The 18236-nt window shown below is 64.5% G+C and overlaps 2 protein-coding genes across 4 annotated transcripts; both read right to left on the bottom strand.

Moving 5' to 3' along the window:
* Window positions 1-196: 196 nt before the first annotated feature.
* On the bottom strand, window positions 197-12125 carry PTPRN (protein tyrosine phosphatase receptor type N). 3 transcript variants are annotated; one of them, XM_037398605.1, is made up of 23 exons: window positions 11960-12125; window positions 10165-10215; window positions 9872-9985; window positions 9553-9658; window positions 9220-9418; window positions 8715-8874; window positions 8391-8507; window positions 8185-8264; window positions 7822-8108; window positions 7240-7326; window positions 7010-7089; window positions 6705-6769; window positions 4064-4276; window positions 3740-3949; window positions 3514-3661; window positions 3281-3354; window positions 2917-2994; window positions 2664-2783; window positions 2389-2555; window positions 1257-1310; window positions 1076-1140; window positions 899-972; window positions 197-804 (listed from the first exon to the last, which is right to left on the bottom strand). In XM_037398605.1, the coding sequence occupies exons 1-23, from the start codon at window positions 12060-12062 to the stop codon at window positions 733-735; spliced, it is 2724 nt and encodes a 907-aa protein (XP_037254502.1). In that variant the 5' UTR covers window positions 12063-12125; the 3' UTR covers window positions 197-732. The 3 variants fall into 3 exon arrangements, with proteins under 3 accessions (XP_037254502.1, XP_037254500.1, XP_037254501.1); XM_037398603.1 differs by having other exon boundaries at window positions 8715-9039; window positions 11960-12124; XM_037398604.1 differs by lacking the exon at window positions 7240-7326 and having other exon boundaries at window positions 8715-9039.
* An 801-nt stretch (window positions 12126-12926) lies between these two features.
* LOC119152815 (aspartyl aminopeptidase) lies at window positions 12927-18174 on the bottom strand. The gene is made up of 15 exons (XM_037398515.1): window positions 18129-18174; window positions 17918-18005; window positions 17746-17834; window positions 17522-17635; window positions 17107-17232; window positions 16862-16992; window positions 16404-16488; window positions 15817-15924; window positions 15504-15581; window positions 15070-15153; window positions 14628-14788; window positions 14434-14473; window positions 13955-14056; window positions 13442-13609; window positions 12927-13045 (listed from the first exon to the last, which is right to left on the bottom strand). The coding sequence occupies exons 1-15, from the start codon at window positions 18132-18134 to the stop codon at window positions 12995-12997; spliced, it is 1431 nt and encodes a 476-aa protein (XP_037254412.1). The 5' UTR covers window positions 18135-18174; the 3' UTR covers window positions 12927-12994.
* Window positions 18175-18236: the final 62 nt, after the last annotated feature.

Raw genomic sequence — 18236 nt, forward strand, 5'->3', positions numbered from 1 at the left:
TGTCTCTGAGCTGGGGGCTGCAGGGTCCCCCCTATCCTTCCCTGCAGGCAAGGGGGCGGGGGGCGCGGGGGCAGTCCCAGCTGCACGTGTGCAACAGTTGTGGCGTACAGGCTGTGCTCCTGGAGGGATGAGGGGGAAAGGGGGGAACTCCTTGTACACCCCCCCCCCCCCATACATACACAGTCAGAGGCCAGGCCTAGCTGCAGCTGCACGAACGTGACACGAGAACTTTATTCACATCAAGATACAAAATTATATTTCTCTAGAAATTTATCTTCTGCTTGAGTGATGAGGCAGGGAGCACACGGAAGGGACCTGGGCCTGCACCAGGCCCCCCTGCACCCCAGTGCTCCCCCCAACCGTGGGGGACCCCTGCCCGCTCCTGCCCCCTCCCCTCCATGGGCACTGGGAAGGAGCTGACACGGGACCGGCTGGGGGGCCCTACAGCCAGCTCCCAGCTTCAGCACCTGGTCCCCTCCTCCGCAAGGGTAGGGGACACAAGCCCAGTTCCCTCTGCAGTGGCAGCAGGGGCAATAGGCTGTCATGCCCTGCACGCAGAGGGGCTGAGCCCTGTGTCCCTGGGGAGAGGGGCAGGGGGGGCTGGGGCAGGGGGACAGAGCCAGCAGCACAGACAGCATTTTACAGGGAGAGCAGCCCTATGAGCAGGGCAAGGAGAGCGCGAGAAGCCGGGGGTGGGTATGGGAGAAGAAGAGAGGGGAGAGCTTGCTGCCATCACTGCGGCAGTGCCTTCAGGATGGCATTCACTTCCTCAGCCACAGCTGTCAGCGCGAACTCAAACTGGTCCTGGGGGAGCAGAGGAGGGGGGCATGAGCATCCCCACCAGCCTGGCCCTGGGCTGTGCACGCTAAGGGAGGGGATCCCCAGATTGAGGAGGTACCTTTGTCTGCACCATGCCAGGCCGCTGGTCTCGGATGTGCTCCAGCGTAGCAGCTATGTCTATCTCCTTCACCCCTGGGGCAGAGGGGGAGAAGGATGCTAGCAGGGGGCTCCCCAGGCCGAGCACCTGGCCCTGCGCCCCCTCAGCAGAGCAGAAGCAGCGCTGCCCTGCACCTACCTTTGGCCATTCGGTTCAGGACCATGTCAACAAGGATGTATGTCCCGGTCCTGCCTGCACCATCGCTGCAAGACACAGATGCTTGGACCAGGGGGACTGACGCCAGGGACCAGTCCTGACCAGCAGATCCCAGCCTTGCAGCCGCCCCCCAGCCCATTCCCCCCTCCCTCCCTGGCAGTACCTGCAGTGCACAATAATAGGGCAGGAGCGACCCCGGTAGCACTTGTTCACTTTCCTGCAAGGACAAGAGGGAGCAGGTCAGTGTCTTGCCATGTCAGGGACACAACCGTGCTAGGTAGGTGCCTCTTGCTGTGCAGAGTCAGAGAGAGGGCAGTGAGCACCCCATGATGTGCCCCTGGAGATGTGGTGCAAGACTCCTCCTGCCTCCCCAGCGGTACCGGGCATGGGATAGGGCTGGGACAGGGAGAGGAGCCCAGCTCCTTGGGTGCCCAGCCCAGGGTGGGGAGCAGTGTCGGGACCCCCAAGGGAGCAGCTCTGGTCCGGTGGGGCGTGAAGCTGGGGCCAGGCGCCGGCAGGGCTCCCGGCATGCTCCATGCAGCAGGCACGGCTGCCAACGATCACTTTTGTGACTATGCAACTGGAGCCAGATTACTAGCTGCAAATCACAAAAATGACGCCGGCAGCTGCGAGAGAGAGACAGAGACAGACAGAGAGACAGAGAGAGAATGAGCAGGGCAGAGAGGAGGGCAACGTGCTCAGGGATCCCCCGCTGCCCTAAGCGGGGTCTCTGGCCCCATATGGCCTGGGGACAGTGACTGGCCAGTCCCTGGCAGGAGCCCACCGCCACCCAGAGTCCCCGAGACCCCAGCAGGCACTGCCTGCAAAGCTCCTGGGAGCAGTCCCAGCCCCACAGCCCTCTCCCCAGGCTAGCCAGGGACCCACCACTGGCTGAAGGGCACAGGGAGCAGCTGGTCACAGCTATCCAAGGCTGGCTCCGGGGGTTTCTTCTTGCACCCATGGCTGGGGAGAGGGCCAGGCAGCGCTGTCCCCCATACCAGCTCCATGGAAGAGCACTTTCCTACCCTGCCCATGAAGGCTAGAGAGCCCTCGTAACTTCAGCTGGACGTTTCTTGCCCACCACGCTCTGCCGAGCCTCATCCCAAGCTGGCCAGAACCCGGTTCTTCCGCTCCTCCCCATGCACGGTGCACAGCAGTCCCCTGCCCCCCCCGCCGGCCCATGCCACAGCCCTGACCCTCATCACACCAGCAGCGATGTCCTCACCCATCAGTCCCCAGCAGCAGGGACCACCGCCAGCTCCCCGGGGCTGGCAGGGCACCAGGTGGGCCCTCACCTGCGGAAGTCGAGGAGGGGTCGGGTGGTGGTGGGGATGCCCTCGGCCGGCCAGCTAAGGAAGTGGAACTGCGTCAGCGTGCGGGTCTCCTGCGACTGCACGTTCTTCAGGTAGAAGCTGCGCACCAGGAAATCCTCACACCAGATGTGCTCCGACACCAGGTTCACCTGCCCAAGAGAGGCAGCCGGTGGGCGTCAGTGCTGGGCAGGGGGACTGTGCCCAGGGAAACAGGGACTGGAGGATGCTCCTTGCCCCAGGCTACCAGCCACACTTGCCTCATAGATGTGGTAGAGAGAAGAGCCTTCGTCAGGCCAGTAGCGGTCACACTGCTTGACGCTGTCCTCAGCCAGCGGGCTCAGCATGACGATGACAGTGCAGCCGTGCTCCCACACCATCTGCAGGCAAGGCATGGGGGGTGTCACCGCTGAGTGACAGCCCAGGCAGGAGGGCAGCTGAGCCGCTGTGACCCATCTGGTGGGCAGCACCCAGAGGGACCTCGCTGGGCTGACACAGCCAGGTGACGCTCACCTGCCAGAAGTCAGCAATAGTGTGGGACAGCGGCCCCTGCGTGGCGATGTACGCTGGCATCCGTGGGTCATGCTCAATCTGGAGCAGGAAAGGGGGTGTCAGACTGCATGCTCTTCGGCCAGGGGTCAGTGACGCTGGGAGGAGTGAGGGGATACTGCAGGGCGATGGGAGGGCTGGGGAGGGAGCTTCACATGCCACAGCCAGGAGGGAAATGGGTTTTAACCACATCTGAGCAATGGGGCCTGCACATTGCTCACATCCGTAGCCCTCAGGGATGCTAACTCAGTCCAGCTCCACCCCAGAGCCTGGGCTGAGCATATCAGAGAGCGAGGTGGCAGGGCAGAATCCCTCAGTGACCACTCACGATCGGACTGGCGTTGATAAAGTCACTGCGGGATGGGTTGCTCTCAGCTTTCAGCTTGATCCGCACGTGGTCATCTGGGAAATGGAGACCAGAGGATGTTGTAAGTGCCTGGGGCATCTGGGGGCAAACCCAAGCTGCAGCCTGCTGTGGCTCCAAGCATCCCTGTGCCCCACACCTCCCTCCTGCCACAGCCCTGGGAGCGGTTCCTGAGGCAGGGTGACTAGGATGCTCACAGGGCACATAGTCAGGGTTGCGGTTCTTCTTCAAGTTGGCTTCACTCTGGGCAATGGAGCAGACGCTGGGCTCAGCCTGGTAGGCACAGAGAGCCTGCCACTCCTTGGCCAGCCGATCCCGGTTGCGGAGGTGGTCCTCCATATAGGCCTAGGGGTAGAGGGGCAGGGGTCAGCCCAGCACATGGGGAACAAAGAGGGAGGCTGCCACCTTGCCAGGCCAGCTCACCAGGATCATGTGTCCAGTGGAGATGTCCATGTTGGACTGGACGGGCTCCTCACACCAGGAAGGTGTGCTGCTGTGGGAGCTGGGGCTGGGCTGCGGGGCATCACTGAACTGGGATGAGACGCTGCTGACTCGTGAGGTCTCTGCTGGTGCTGCTGGTGCCTCGGCACGGCCGAAGAGAGACTTGGAAGCCATGTGCTGGCGGCACAGCTCCTGGGGGATCCCAGGAAGAGCCCTGTCCCTTGGCCACAGTGATGCTGTAGGGCAGCTCTGTGCACCCCGAGTGGTGCTGCATCCCACAGGATCCCACATCCCGCAGGGTCCTACCTGGTACTCGAAGGTGGTGTCAGCAGCACCCTCAGGCCCCAGGGCAGCCAGGCGCTCCTTCTCCCGCTGCTTGGCATGGCGCCGGAGGCAGAAGGCTGCGGAGGCTGCAATGGCAATGCCTGCTACGCATGCCAGTGTGATGAAGGTCAGCAGCACTGAGTGGAAGCCTTCCCCGAAGCGGGACGGGCGTGAGTAGGCAGCAGCCTCATTTCGCTGGGGACACAGCCAAGCAGGGGTTAGCAGTGGGGTATCTGCATGGGGCGGAGATGGCTGGGGGAGGGTGTGTGTGTGCAGACAGGGACCCCATTCTGCACCACATTTGGGGCTGTTGGGGGTTAAAACAGAGAAAGGGCACTTGGTGCTGCACTGATGCTCCCAGTACCCTCAGCTGGGCTGAGCTGGCGTCTGTCACTGGGGTGAGGTATGGTGCACCCACTAGCATGTCGCACGGGACATTGATCACACTGGTGTCCCTGGGACTGCAAGAGGAGCAGAACCTGGCCAAGTCCAGGCAGCAGCAGCCTGGTGCTCCCCTGCTCCCAGCACCCAGGGCTGCCCACCTCCAGGGCAGGCAGTAGCTGCATGGAACTTGGGTTCAGTGAGCTCCTGCCCAGCTGGAGATCAACAAAGGCCAGATTCAGCCCAAAGGGTTAATGGCAAAGGATGGGCCACTGCAGTGCTGGGTCCGGGACAGCAATTGCTGCTCTCAAGGGACTCGCTTAAATGGGGCTGGCTCTCCCCTGTAGCCACTGCTCCACAGCAGAACACAAGGGATGTGGTGGCATTGCCAGAGGTCTGGTGGCCTCCCAACTGCAATGGCTGAAGGACAGGTCCTCCTCATCACTCTCCTCAGCTGGGATACAGAGCAGCCCCTGCCACCTTGCAAGTAGTGCCTCCAGGGCTCCCTCCCTCCAGCTGATGGGGGACAGCCCAATCCACACCAGTCCCATGCTGGGATGGTGCTGAGCCCTTGCTGGATGAGACACACACACACACACACACCGCCCCAAGGCTGAGACCCCCCAGGGCCTTGTCCCAGAGCCACCGGTGATCGGTGATGCTGCCATGTCCCCACCTACGGCCAGGTCCTGGGGCAGCACAGGGATGCTGGGGCACCACCAAATACCCCGTGCCCAATGAGGTGCCAGAGCCCAGCATTACCTCACTGCCATGGCCTCCCATTGGCTACGAGCCTGATGAGGTTACCGAGGGAACACTGCATCAGCGTCACCTACGCCATCATCATCATCACCCGGGGATGCCCTGCCCCAGGGGTCCCTGCTGCCGCCTGCACCCCAGCCTTGCCAGCCCCAGCGGCCAGTGTGACTGTCACCAGGGCCCAGCCCTGCAGCCAGGGGCGCCCACCAGGGCCAGCACCCCCCAGCTCCCCAGGGCACCCAAGCAGGAGCGGCCCTGCAGCCCCTGGAGGTGTCAGAAGGTCTGGCGATGTCAGCAGGGCTGGGAGAACAGAAGGGACCTGCCCCCTGCCCGGAGCCCTGCTGTCCATGTGCTGTCCCTACGTTCCTCCTTCCCCTCCTTCCCCAAATCTTGCACTAGCTCCATCAAGTTCAAAGCCTAGGGTGGGTATTGAAGGAAAAACATAAGCTGGTCTCGACTGGGGAGTTCTGTGCAGAAGAGGGCTTGCAAAGCTGCCTCAGCCTCCTCTGAGCTCCAGCTCTGTCATCTCTGCCATCTCTCCAGCTCCTGCCCCTTGCCACATCAAAAGGCATTGCCATAGCGACGCTCCACATGTTGCTGATGGAGACAGGTTGTCTCGGTGGCCAGGCCACCCCTTCTCCATGGCCTCCTCGTTCTCCAAGGTCCCCCTTTCCTTCCTCCCTGCCCATGGCTACGGCCACAGGGCAAGAGGGTGGGAAACAGGGACCCTGGGTCAGAGACGTGCTGCACCACTTCCCCTCCCCAGACCACAAACCCGGGAGCCAAGCTCTGTATGCCATCTCCAGCCCCTGCTCCCCCCGCAGGAGATTGTTCCCGGGGGTCCCCAGAGAAGCATGGGGAGGAGGTGGCCCTCTCTGAGCAGATGGCTCCTGCTCCATCCCTGCCTTCAGCTGTTTTGCCATTCTCTGGGGGCACGATGGCATTTTGCCTGCCTAGCCACAGTCTCTGGGGTGCTCTAGGCACAGCTCAACACTGGGGTGCGGGCATCGCAGCTAAGATGGGGTACACAGGCTGGAGAGAAGTGAGGGTAAAGATGAGCCCTGCAGGGTTCAGCCTGTAGCCCCCTGGTCTGGGATGGAGGAGAGGAAAGCTTCTGGGAGACACTCCCAAACTGCCTTCGAACCCTGTGGAGCTTTTGTTTTGGGAAGAGCAGAGTGCCCTGGGAGAGCAGGCAGCTGGGCAGCATCATGCTGCCGGGTGGAAGGGGGTCACACAGGAGCAGTCCTGCTCCAGCCTGTCCCAGATAAGCCTGAGTCTGTCTCCAAGACAGCAGCCCAAACACTGCCCAGAGCCCTCTGCTTCTCAGCTGCCACACAGACCCACAGGGGCAGCTCACTCATGAAGACCCCTGCGCCCCGGAGCTGGGGCACAGCATGCTTCCCGGCTCATACCCGGCGGCAGCACCCCCACTGCCCTGTCCCCGGCTGCCCCAGCCCTGAGGGATAGGCATGCTCACTCCTACCTCTCCCACTCCTGTTTGCATGATCTTCAGGCCCAGCTCTGCTTCTAACTCTGCCTTCACTCGCTCTGTGGATGGAGAGGAGATGGTCAGAGGAGCGCTTCCCCTCCACCCAAGAGACCCTCCCAGAGACAGAGCCAATGGATACCCCTGACAGCTGCCCACCCCACACCAGCTTCCCAGTTCAGCCAAAGGCACTGGGATCTATGGTGGGAGCCTTGCCTTCCCTGTCCCTGGGAAGCAGCACCCCACAACTGGCAGGGGGGCATAAGAGGGGAGCAGGCCTGGGAGACCCTTGTCCAACTCACCAGCCTGGCTGGCCACGTCTGCCAGCGAGAGGTTCTGGGGGTTCTGCCGGATGCGGAAGGTGAGTGCAGGGCCCACAACACTGCCAGGGAGTGAGGGGACACCGTGTGAGACCAGGAAGCACAGACACCCCCATCCCCACCACAGCCCAGTCCCTCCAGAACTCCTGCCCAGGGTGGCTGTGCACAGCCAGGGCTGTGGCAGCAGCACCCCACGACCCCACTCCCCTCACCTGATGTTGATGAAGCTGGCCGTGGAGAGGTGGAGGTGCTTGGCGAGGAGCTCCAGCAGCCGCACACCAGCGGCCAGCCCCAGGGGCCTGCAGGGACAGTGGCTGGGTGAGGAGTGGGTGGTGGGTGAGGAGGGAGCCCATGCTCGCCGTGGCTGGGGAAGGGGAACAGGCAGGCTCAGGGAGTCCCACACATGCAGCAAGGGCTGTGCTGGCTGCAGGGGTGTCAGGATAGGCAGAAGGGAAGAGCATGGGAGGTGGTGGTGGTGGTGATGATGGGAGTGAGCTAACCCCGCCGTTGCACATGAGCATGCGGAGGCAGTTGTGCATGCACACTTGACTGAGCCCATCCCAGCCTCCTGTCCTGCAGCAACAAGCTCTGGTCTTAGTGTGAGCTGAGAGACGAAGGCTTTGGGATGGGACAAGGGCTGCAGGTTAAGAAGAGATGGAGGAGCTGACCCTACCGGAGACCTGACCCTACCAGAGGCTCAAACAGGCTCAGCTGAACACGTGGAGCTGCTGCAGCTGGCAGGATACAGACCCTTCCCACATGCACAGCCCCTTGCCCAGCCCCTGGGCTCTCACTTCTGGTCTGTGACGATGTAGCCATACTCGACTGGTGGCCGCATGCCCTGCTGCGCTCCACTGTCCTTTGCTTCTGTGTAGCTCTTCTTCTCCACCGTGATCGACTTCCCAGGGCTGAGCGCATTCCCACTGTGTCCCTGCTGTGGCTCGGCCCAGGGGGCTGGCGAGGACGCTGCCCTGCCCCTCAGCCTGTCCTCTGGGGAGCTGCTGGCTGGGACTTTGAGGGGAGGCACTGTGGAGGAAGGGGGCACTGGCTCCTCTCCGTGCTGCATATCCCCTTCGGTCACCTGGAGGGAGGGAAAGGGAGGAGCTGAGACGTCTGACGGAAGCCCTCGGGCGCTGCCCCTTTTCCCCCCATCCCACCTGTGGCGCGGCACCTCCTCCAGCACCACCCTGCTGCAAACCCACCCGTTTCGCTGTTGGCACTTCGGGGCCAGCAACACCTGGGAAGGAGACAGACAGAGGTCCTGCAGCACTCACCTCAAGAGGCAACAACCCCTACCCCTAAACAGCATGTTGGCACCCACCACTGCCAGTCCCTCCCTGCCCCATTCCTGTGTCCTGCTCACCAGAGCTCTGGAGTAGCTGGAGGAGGGTGGAGAGGCTGCTCAGCTGCTGGGTGCTCAGCTCTGGCAGCCCCAGGCCATAGCTGGCCAGGAGGGAGGCCAGTCTCTTCAGAGCAGCATCTGCAAGAGAGGGAAGCATCAGGTCAGGTGCTTGGCATCCACACAGGGACCACGGGCCAGGGATGCGGCAGTCAGGACAGGTGGGCAAGGGGGATATGCTGCCCGTGGGTGTGAAGCCAAAGAGGAGGGAGAGTCTGAGCCATGAGGAACGTGGCTGTGGGGACAGGATAGGTATGAGGGTTGGTGCCTGGCTGGAGGACATGGTACCTGTCTGTGCAGGGGGTGGCTGGGCAGCCAGAGGTGCTGGCTGCTCCCTCTCCTCCATGTCCATGTAGTCACTGGGGAGCCGCAAGCTGTGTTGGAGCCTGGTGCTGGCAGGGTCTGGGTGACTGGCTTTCTCTCTGGGCAGGGAAAGCATGCCCAAGTCCTGGAAGAGATGCCCCCCATCCGTTCCTGGCTGCCTGCCATAGGAGGACACAGGTCCAGCCCCAAAAAGGGCCTGGGCAGGGACCCGGCCCAGCAGCGAGGAGGTCTCGGGGCTCCGCCTGGCTGAACTGCCGGGGAGCTGGTGAGTGCCGTCCTGGTAGCCAAACTGCAACCAAAACACAGAGCTGCCATGGTCAAACGCCACAGGGCCCCTGCCACCCCATGGCAGGGCACCCCAGAGCCAGGGGACACCCCAGAACTGGCAGGAGGGTGCTGGGAGCGCAGCAGCCCCTTGCCTGTTTCTACCTTTCCACTTGGGAGAAGGGGACTTGCCCCCATGGTTTACCTTGTGGTAAGAGTAAGGGTTGAGCAGAGCCTCTTCATAGCCCAGCTGGGGTGGGGAGGGCAGCAGGAGGTGCTCCAGGTACCGCTGCACCAGCGGGGAGGGCAGCAGTGGTGGGGGCTGCTCCAGATGCTGAGCCACTGGCAAGCTGGGGTCTGCAGGGAGTGGGGGTCTCCGGGGGGAACCACGGAGGGACAGGAACCTCAGAGGCAAACAGTGTTGGGGTGACTCACCTGGGTAAAGGGGAGGTCCCCCCTCCAAAACCTCATTTGGGGGATGAAGCCCTTGTCACCCTGCTGGGCTCTGCCCGCAGGCTGGTGGCTGGTGCTGCCCTACCTGTCCCTGGCCGCCAGCTCCAGCGAGGGTGGAGGGTGGAGGCGGGGGATGCGCTCCATCTCCTGCGAGATCACATACTGGGTGATGCCATCCTGCCAAGAGAGTCCTGCCACAGGAGAGGGCTGTGAGAGACAGAGACGGCCTGGGGACCACAGAGCAAGCAGATGGGAGGCCACCCTGCTGTCCAGGCGCTGTGTCCCATGGCCTGGGTTTGGCCCCACTCATCCCAGAATCAGCTGGACCCCAGGCAGCCCTAGCGCCACTAGGCAATGCAGTCCCCACCAGGCCGCAGTAACTCCCCCTATGCTCCCTCCTTCACCTTGTGCCATGAGATGCCGCAAGACATCCTGCAGGCGCTGGAGCACGGGAGAGGTGACCTGGAAGTAGGGTCTGTCCTGCACGGAGCCCACCTGGCACTGTCCAAAGAGCCCATCTGCAAGAGGGGAGGTGGCACAGCCAGATGAATGAACACCCTAGGGTGAGGGTTTCTGGGCACAGCCCCACTTTTCTCCTTCCATGCCCCCCTGCATTGCACCCCAGAAAGGCAGCCCTGTACCCTCCACACTCCCTTGGGAAAACAGAAGGATCCCTGCACCCCTGCTAGCCACTTACCCTGCACGCACACCTCCTGGGGGGAGCACAGCCTCCGGTCAAACAGGCAGCCTGGGACAGACAGACAGAAAGACCAGTCAGGACAGCATCCAAGGGGGGCTCCAACGGGGTTTGCTCATCACAAGCTGTCTGGGGACACCCACTCTCCAGGAAAGTGCTGTAGCAGTGCAATGTGGTGATGGGGGGAAAGGGGGGGGGGGGGGGGGGCACAAGCTGATAACCAAGAGCAGGGCCTCAGTGTCAGCCTTCCCCCCCCCCCCCCCCCCAGAAGCCAAGATTTGAGCTGTGTACAGAGCCTGTCTCTGGCTCTAGGGAGCAGGAGGAGGTCTGGAGCTTTTTGGGGTGCTAACAGTTAGGAAGGAAAGACTGAGCAGACAGAGACCTGCAGGACTGCATCTGTTGCCCTCACACATGTAGCACTACAAGGCAGGGACACAGCCCTGCACCCTATGACACCAGGGACCCACTCTCCCTGCAAGAGGGACCCCCAAAGCATGCAGAGGAGGGTGGGGCTGGGGGTGTGGGGGGTGTGTGTCTCTCCACGTCCTTCGGGGGGCAGCACTTAGCCAGGGGGCGGCTTCCCCCTTCCTCTCCCCCCCCCCCCCCCCCTCGGTCCAAGACCGTCAGCAGCGAGACGGCAGCAGGCGATGACTCAGCCCCGGATGGCAAGGAAGGAACGAGAAAACAACCGGGGGGAGGGGAGGGAGGGGCCCGCCGAGCCCGCCGCGGGGAAATCCGGCAAGTGGGGATGGGGGTCCCCGAACCCGGGCACCCACGGGCCAGCTCGCCCCAAGGCGGGGGCCGACGCAGGAGCGGGGCACAGGACACCGCTGCCGAGGGGCGACTCCCGGGGGGCGGCGGGAGCGGGGGCCGGGCCGGGCCGGCGGGGCCGGGCTGGCGCTGTCCGCGGTGCTGAAGCGGCTCCGTCGCCTCCTGCCGGGATGCCCCACACTCCGCCGGGCGGGGCGGCGGCCCCGGGAGCTCCCCCGGGCAGGACGGGGCTCGCCAGCAGCCGCTCCGACACCATCCTCGCCCGCCTGCTCCCGGGAGACGGCGGGGCACCCGCGGTGCGGCCGGACCCGTCCCGGCGCTCCCGGGCCCGCCGGAGGACGAGGGACGCAGCACCCCCAGGCGCCCCGTAGTGAGTCAGCGGCCGCCGGGGCCGTGCCGTACGGTGAGGGGGGGCGCGCGGGAGGGGAGGGGGTGGGGAGGCTGCAGCCCTGCTACCGGCAGCGGCACACGGGCACCCAAGAGCCCCGGGCAGGGGCCGCACGGGCCGAGCTGGAGAAGAGCAAGTACACCAGCCCGCTCTCGTGTCCTGGCCCGAGCCACGCTTACCGGTGGAGGGCGGCTAAAGGGCGCCGGGGTCTCGGGGGGAGCCGGCTCTCAGGGCCGCTGCCCGAGGCTCCCCATCCCTGCGGCAGCCCCAGGCACCCGCTCTGCCCCGGGCAGGGTCTCTAAGCGAGCACCGCCCTGCTCCCGTCCCGTCCAGCCGGCCCCGGGGGGGACAGCAACGCTCCAGTCTAAGGGGCGCCCTGGGGCCAGCACCACCACCGGCCCGGCAGCCACAGGAGAGCGGCGCCCCCCGGTGCCAGTGACGCACTCACGGTGCCGCTACCAGGCTGCCCACTCCTGCTCTCCGGCGGGGTCCAGGCCTGCCGCTGCGCGCCGTGACAGCACCCACGGCAGCGGCAACAGCACCAGCCGCGGAGCTCCCTGCCCCGCCGCTCCCGGGAAGCGCCCCCCGGCCCCTGCGCTGCCCGGGGCGCCGCCCTACCCGGGGTCCCGGTCTCACCATGCGCGGCGGTGACGGTAGCGGAGGCACCTCCGTCCCGCAACAGCCCGCGGCCGGCCAGGAGGAGGAGGCAGAGGAGCGCCCGGAGGAGCCGCCGCCCCATGCTCCGCTCACGGCCGCACCATGGCGCACCCGCCGGCCGCGCCCCCGCTGCCGCCGCCAACCCGCACCCCGCCGCGCCGCGCGCCCCGCCCACCGCTGCCTCCCCGCCAATGGCACGCGGCCCACCGCTGCTGCGCCACGCCCCCCGGCGCCGCAGCCACTCAGAGAGCCGCGCTGCTCTCCCCTGGACGTGAGGCTCACGCCCCCCTGTTATCGAGCGGGGCCAATTACGTCGCGCCCCGGGGGGAAGACGGCCGACTACGGCGCCAATCGCAACCTCCCTGGAGGCGAGCCACGCCTCCCGGGGGTGTGCCATTGCGCCCGCGGCGCCTCCGCCAATCACCGCCTGCCTCTTCCCAGCCTTACGGCCCCACTGGCTCCCGCGCGGACCACGCCCACCAAAAGAGCCCAATGAGCGGCGAGCACCGGGCCACGCCTTCATACCCCCGCCCGGCGGCAGCGCCCCGGGCTGGGCGGGAGGGGGGCGGGCAGCCCCGACCCCCAGCCGCTGCGGGCAGGGCCCACCCCGGCCCCGGGGAGCACCGAGCGGCTGCAGCTTCGGGGCTGGCAGCACCCACGGCAGGGCAGGCTCAGCCCTCCCCTTGCTCTCCTGGGGCTGTAGGCAGCCCCAGCGCTGCTGGAGGCAGGAGACATCCTCCCCTGGGCTTCCCCTGGGGCAGGCTGATCCTCTTCTGGTGTTAGCTGGGACCCCCCACACAATGCGACTCTGAGGGGGCCGCTGTGGGTGGGTGAACAAGTCCCACTCCTGGCCCCAGGGCAGAGAAAAGGCGGGAGCCACAGGAGGCCCCAGGGGACCCAGGTCCGTCAGCCCCACCCGCTACTGAACTCATGGACCACTCGCTGGTGAGACTGAGACAGAGATGCTTTAATGGCCCCAGGGCCGAGCCCACAGCCTCAGCCTCCCCGCTGCACTCAGTCGACCACCAGGCTGCTGCTGATCCCTGGCAGGAGCTCGAAGAAGCCCTGGAACAAGAGAGGCCATCAGGGTGGGGCAGGGGGCCAGGCAGCGGGGGCTGGCAGTGGCTCCCTGTTGGGTTACGTGCATGCGGCGTGCATGCGGCGTCATAGGAGCTACTCGCAGAGAGCAGGACCGCGTCGCCATAGTAACCCATCACTGACTCAAGGCTAGTGCCAGTTGCCATAGGAACCATTTGGGGATGGCAGTCACCAGGGAAGGCTGGGATGCGAGGGGGCACCTCCCGAAGCAGCCAGTACTAGCGCTGCTCCAGAGGGGTAGGGAGCCCAGTGGGATGGCTGGGCTTGGCCCCAAGGTGGGGGTTGGATGGGGACATGAGGATGCAGGAGATGCAGAGCAGCAGGGAGGGGGCTTCGCACAGGATGGGGGAACATGGGGCTCACCTTGAAGAGAGTGATGCTCTGGAGTACCCCTGAGGTACAGCACATCTCCCGGATGGAGTGCATGGCCAGCTGAGGGCAGCCGATGTCCAGCACACGCAGCCCCAGGCGGGAGGCCAGGATGGGGCCGATGGTGGTGCCACAGGGTGTGTCGTTGCGCACCATGAACTCCTGCATGGGGACACAGCCTCAGCAGCTCCCCACGCTGCCCCACAGCCTCCCACATGGGCCCCCAAGCCTGAAGGGAAGCAACCTGGGACAAGAAAGCAGCACCACCCCCAAGCCAGGGTGCAAAATCCTCCAGAGATGGGACACGCTCAGACCAGGCCCCCCTCTCCGGTTCCCAAGCCCGCTCCCCAAGGCAGCCCTGGAGCAGCAGGCAGCGCAGACCCCGGCAGGGACAGACACAGTAACTGAGGGGTGGGCGTCTGGCACAGGCCCCCTCTCCTGAGCCCAGGGGCAGGGCTGTGGCCCAAGCTGGTAACGTTCACAGAGGGCTCGCCCAGCTCTGCTCACCTGCAGAGGGACGCCCACGCGGGCGGCGATGTCCCGGATGACTGCTTCAGTGACAGCTGTGGAGGCATAGCGCTGGTTGCTGTTCACTTTGATGACGGGGCCCTGCAAAGGGAAGGCACCAGTCGGTGGCTCTGGAAAACACACATGTCCAGGCACTGCTGTCTCACCCCAACCCATCAGTCCATTCTCCCCTTCCTGGGTGATCCGTGGGGATGGGGACAGCCCTGCCACAAGGACAGCCCCAGCTCAGAGCAAGGAAGGGCACCAGGACCAATGCTGTGGTTCCAGGTGATTAACACCAGATGTGTGGCACAGCCAAACAGTGCTGCAGGGCAAATGTCTCCCATTTGAGCACTGTTAAGCTGCACCCCGTGACTGTTCTCCAGGGAGGAGCTGAAGGACGGTGCCCGTCCACAGCATTTCATAGCACTGCAGGACAGACAGGCAGTGCCCAGCCCAGAACAAAGGGCTTCCCTCACCTTGTGGAAGGCCGGACGATGATTCTCCTCATGCTTGTCCCTGCAAAAGAGAATCAGGAGTTTCATGCTACAGCCCTCCCTCCCTGCTGCAACAAGGACTGTCCTGTCTGTACTCCCTAGGGAATGACAGGGATAGGTCCCCCCAGCCAGCAGAGCAGACTGCTCTGGCCTGTGACACTTCTCAGACTACTCACACATAGTTAGGGTGCACAGCGTGGGCCATATCAGCACTGATCATGTAGGACTTTGCCACGGCCTCCTCAAAAGCTGTCAGGTTTTGCGGTGATGCTGAGATCCGGCGCAGCACCAGCTCCGTCAGCAAGGACTCTGCACCTTGCGCACTCTCTGACCCCACCTGCCAAGGACCACCATCAGTAACAGCCCATGTGCCATAACCCCTGGCACCACAGGGGCCAGCCGAGTGACAGGATGCTCCCCAAAGGCTGCAGAGCGGCTTCCAACCACACCAGTGCTTCCCACCCCCTGCCTGAGCCATGCTCCACAGAGGGGTAAGCAAAATCCCCCTTGCCCTACTGGGACCTGGGATTTGTCTCCTGCTAGGCAGGGCTCAGGGAGAGCAAAGCACATAGAGCCCCTCCCTGTGCCAGCTACTCCACAGCTGTGCCCCTCACTCACCTCCTCGTTGTCGTAGAGTGCGATGAGACGGACATTGGGCTCCTGGGAGAGGGAGGAGGGCGCTGCACATGAGTCAATCAAGGCCTGCAGGGTCAGAGGAGAAAAGACACCAGCTTGAGTGGTTCCCATCCTGGGAAGGTCAGCACTGAGCTGTCATGAACTTCCCCAGGAGAGCTCAAAGCACCAAGGAAGGGAGCTGTGGACACACACATTGCCCAGTGACAGCCAGAGTCACCCCTGGAAGCTGCTGGAAACCCCACACACCTAGCAAAGGGGCAGCCCCCATCCAGCCCCAGATCTTCAAACAAGCGATCCACCCCACAGGAACAGGCCTCCCTGCAGAGCCTTGGCTCAGCCCACAGCCCTGCTAAGCTGAGCAGAGGTGTGTGGGGGCCATACCGCTGCTTCCAGGCTCCTTTGCCCCTTCAACTCACCTGCAGGGCGCAGTAGCAGCTGTGCAGGTTGTCCAGGCGTGGGGAGAAGATGAACTCATCGAAGGCACCGCCCAGCATCTGCAGGCAGAGAGCCAGGGAGAGCAAGGCACAGGCTCTGGGTCACCAAAAAGCACCTGCCGCTGGGTCCCCATTCCAGTTCCCTCACCTCTGCCCCTCAGGAGCTGCCTCCTCTAATTCCACTCAGCTCCTAGCCCTGGCACGCCCCAGGCAGAGGAAGCGTGCCGGGTAAAACCTGTGCAGTGCCAGCCCACAGGCTGCGTGCGGGCACAGGGACACTCCTGCCCTTACTCACCGCTGGCTGTGTATCCGCCAGGCATAGTTCCAGCTCCACAATCTGCTCTGGTTTCACCCCCAGCTGGGGGCAGAGCAGAGAAAGCAGGACAGGGCTGTGCCGCTCTGTCTGGGAAGAAAGCAGAGCGGCGGGCAGAGCAGGCAGTGGATGGCAGGGGAAACTCCTTCTTTCCCCTGGCAGAGCCGTCCCACACCCCACTCACATTGGCATAGTCCTCCCTCCTACTAACACATCCTGTGTTCATGGCTCCACTTTGCACAGGACAGCAGGGTCGTTTACAGGGTGCAGCGAGGGGCTCTCTGCCCCCTCTTCAATCCCCCCTCCCTGCCCTGTCTCCCCAAGGAGGCTGTGACAGCTTTAGGGAGGTTGCACCCCCTTCTATATGATGGCTACAGACCAGGGCGGGAACAGAGAGATGGCTGAGCAGACACATTGTGTACACAGCTCTGGGGCAGAGTGGAAGGTTACTATCAGTTCACAAGAAGGGGAAAAGGAACCTGCTGGCAGGTCCCTGAGGACTGGAAATCAAAGTCGACAAGTGTGAGGTCCTAGCAATTGCTCCTGGTAGTCCTTGTTACCTGGCTCACCTGGGCTGCAGAGTTGCAAGGTGTGGCCTCCATAAGCACTTCTTTTTCCAGCTCCTCCTGCACAACAGTGGCCAGAATGGGAACCCTGTGGGGAGGTGATGCCATTAGCTCCCAGGGTTTTGGTCACTTCTCTTGCTTGGGTTACATGCAACCAACCCTTCCTGGGGTGCCTGCCTTGCTCCTCCAGGGAGCAACTGCTGTGTCAAATGGAGCAAGGACACACATCATTTCAAGCACAGATCTATCGTGCCACCTCAGGACACCCCAGTGTCCTGTCCCAAGTCCCAAGCTTAGAAGCATCTCCTGGGAGGGCTCTATGGGGCTAAGAAAAGCCATTGCAGACCTCTCCACTGTGATGAGCGGCTGGCAAAGGGAGAGAGCTGAGGCTGGGCACCACTCCAGCTGGGTCCCAGCCCTCCTGAGGGCTGGCCAGGGGTCGGGGACAAGCCAGGCCTTACAGGTGGTGCTCGGTGTTGGGCCCAAAGTTCTCATTGATGCTGCGCTGCAGATGGATGGCCAGGTGGGGAATGCGGAGGATGGGCCGCTCCACATGTACCAGGCGCTGCTCCAGGCGCCCGGTGGCTGGGTCCTGAAACACAAGACTGCTGGGGCCAAGCCTGCAGGGCTGAGACATTGCAGTAGGTCCCACTCTGGGTGAGGGTCATGGACCCAGAGCTAGGGGCAAACAGCTCGCCCAGCTCACCTTTATAATCACCCTCCCGGCCACGGTGAGGTCACGGTCAAACCAGGTGTTCCAGATGCCCCCTCCATAGGTCTCCACGCCGACCTGCACTGTGCCCACCTGCCCCCGTTTAGAGCGTCGCTTCACCTGGGTGAGAGCAGAGGTGTTACCACTGGCACTTACCCAGGGGTAACCAGCGGGGACTGGGCTGAGCCCGCCAGCGCAGGGCACAGCGAGGTGCTCTGCAGGACAGGGCACGCAGAGGCGATAACAGCAGGTGGGCCAGCGCTGGGGGTCTGCATGGGCTGCTCTGGGCAGCGGACGGGGAGGCGCAGGCAGCCGCAGTGCTGTGGGGCACAGGGGGAGCCAGGGCAGTTTTTCATTGTGGAGAGAAACTGGGGGGCGCCGGGGGAAGGCCCCAGCCAAGCGGCCTTACCCTGAGGCAGGGGCTGTCGGTGTGGGCCCCCAGCAGGCTGAACCCATTCCCGGGCTGGAACTGGCCACCGACGGCGAAGGCGATGAGGGTGGAGTAGTTCCTGGTGACAAAGTACTGCGGGCAGAGGGCAGGGGTGAGGGGTCAAGGGTGAGGGCTCAAAGGACCCGGGTGAGGGGTCAAGGGTGAGGGCTGCCCGCTGCCCGCCGCCCCCCGGCCGGGCCCACCTTCTGCGCCGGCCGCACCTCCCAGTGCTCCGTCTCCTTCAGCTCCTGGAAGCCGGCCTGCAGCAGCCGGCTGCGGCACTCTGCCACCACTGCGGGGGGAGAGCCGTCAGGGGGCCGCACCGAGGGGAAGGGAAGGGAAGGGGAAGGGGAAGGGGGTCTGGCGGCTCCTCACCGTGGTAGGGCGAGGGGCTCCGGTTCACGAACTTCACCAGCTCCTGCGCCGCCGCCTGCGCGGCCTGCTTCGAGCCCTGCGCCGCCACCTGCGGGCACCGCCGTCATGGGACAGCGCCGGGACTCCCCCCCCACCCCAGGCCGTGACCCCCGGGGGCCCGGGGACCCCCCCCAACCCCGGCAGAGCCCGCCCCGCGCCGCCCGCCCGGTACCTGCATGGCCGCCGCCGCCGCCCCGCCCCGCCGCTCCGCCCGGCGCGCCCCCTGCTGGCGCGGAGGAATGCGCTCGGGCGGCCCGGGAGCAGCACCCGCACCCTGCGG

This window comes from Falco rusticolus, chromosome 8 (genome assembly GCF_015220075.1).
Source record: "Falco rusticolus isolate bFalRus1 chromosome 8, bFalRus1.pri, whole genome shotgun sequence".
NCBI lineage: Eukaryota > Metazoa > Chordata > Aves > Falconiformes > Falconidae > Falco > Falco rusticolus.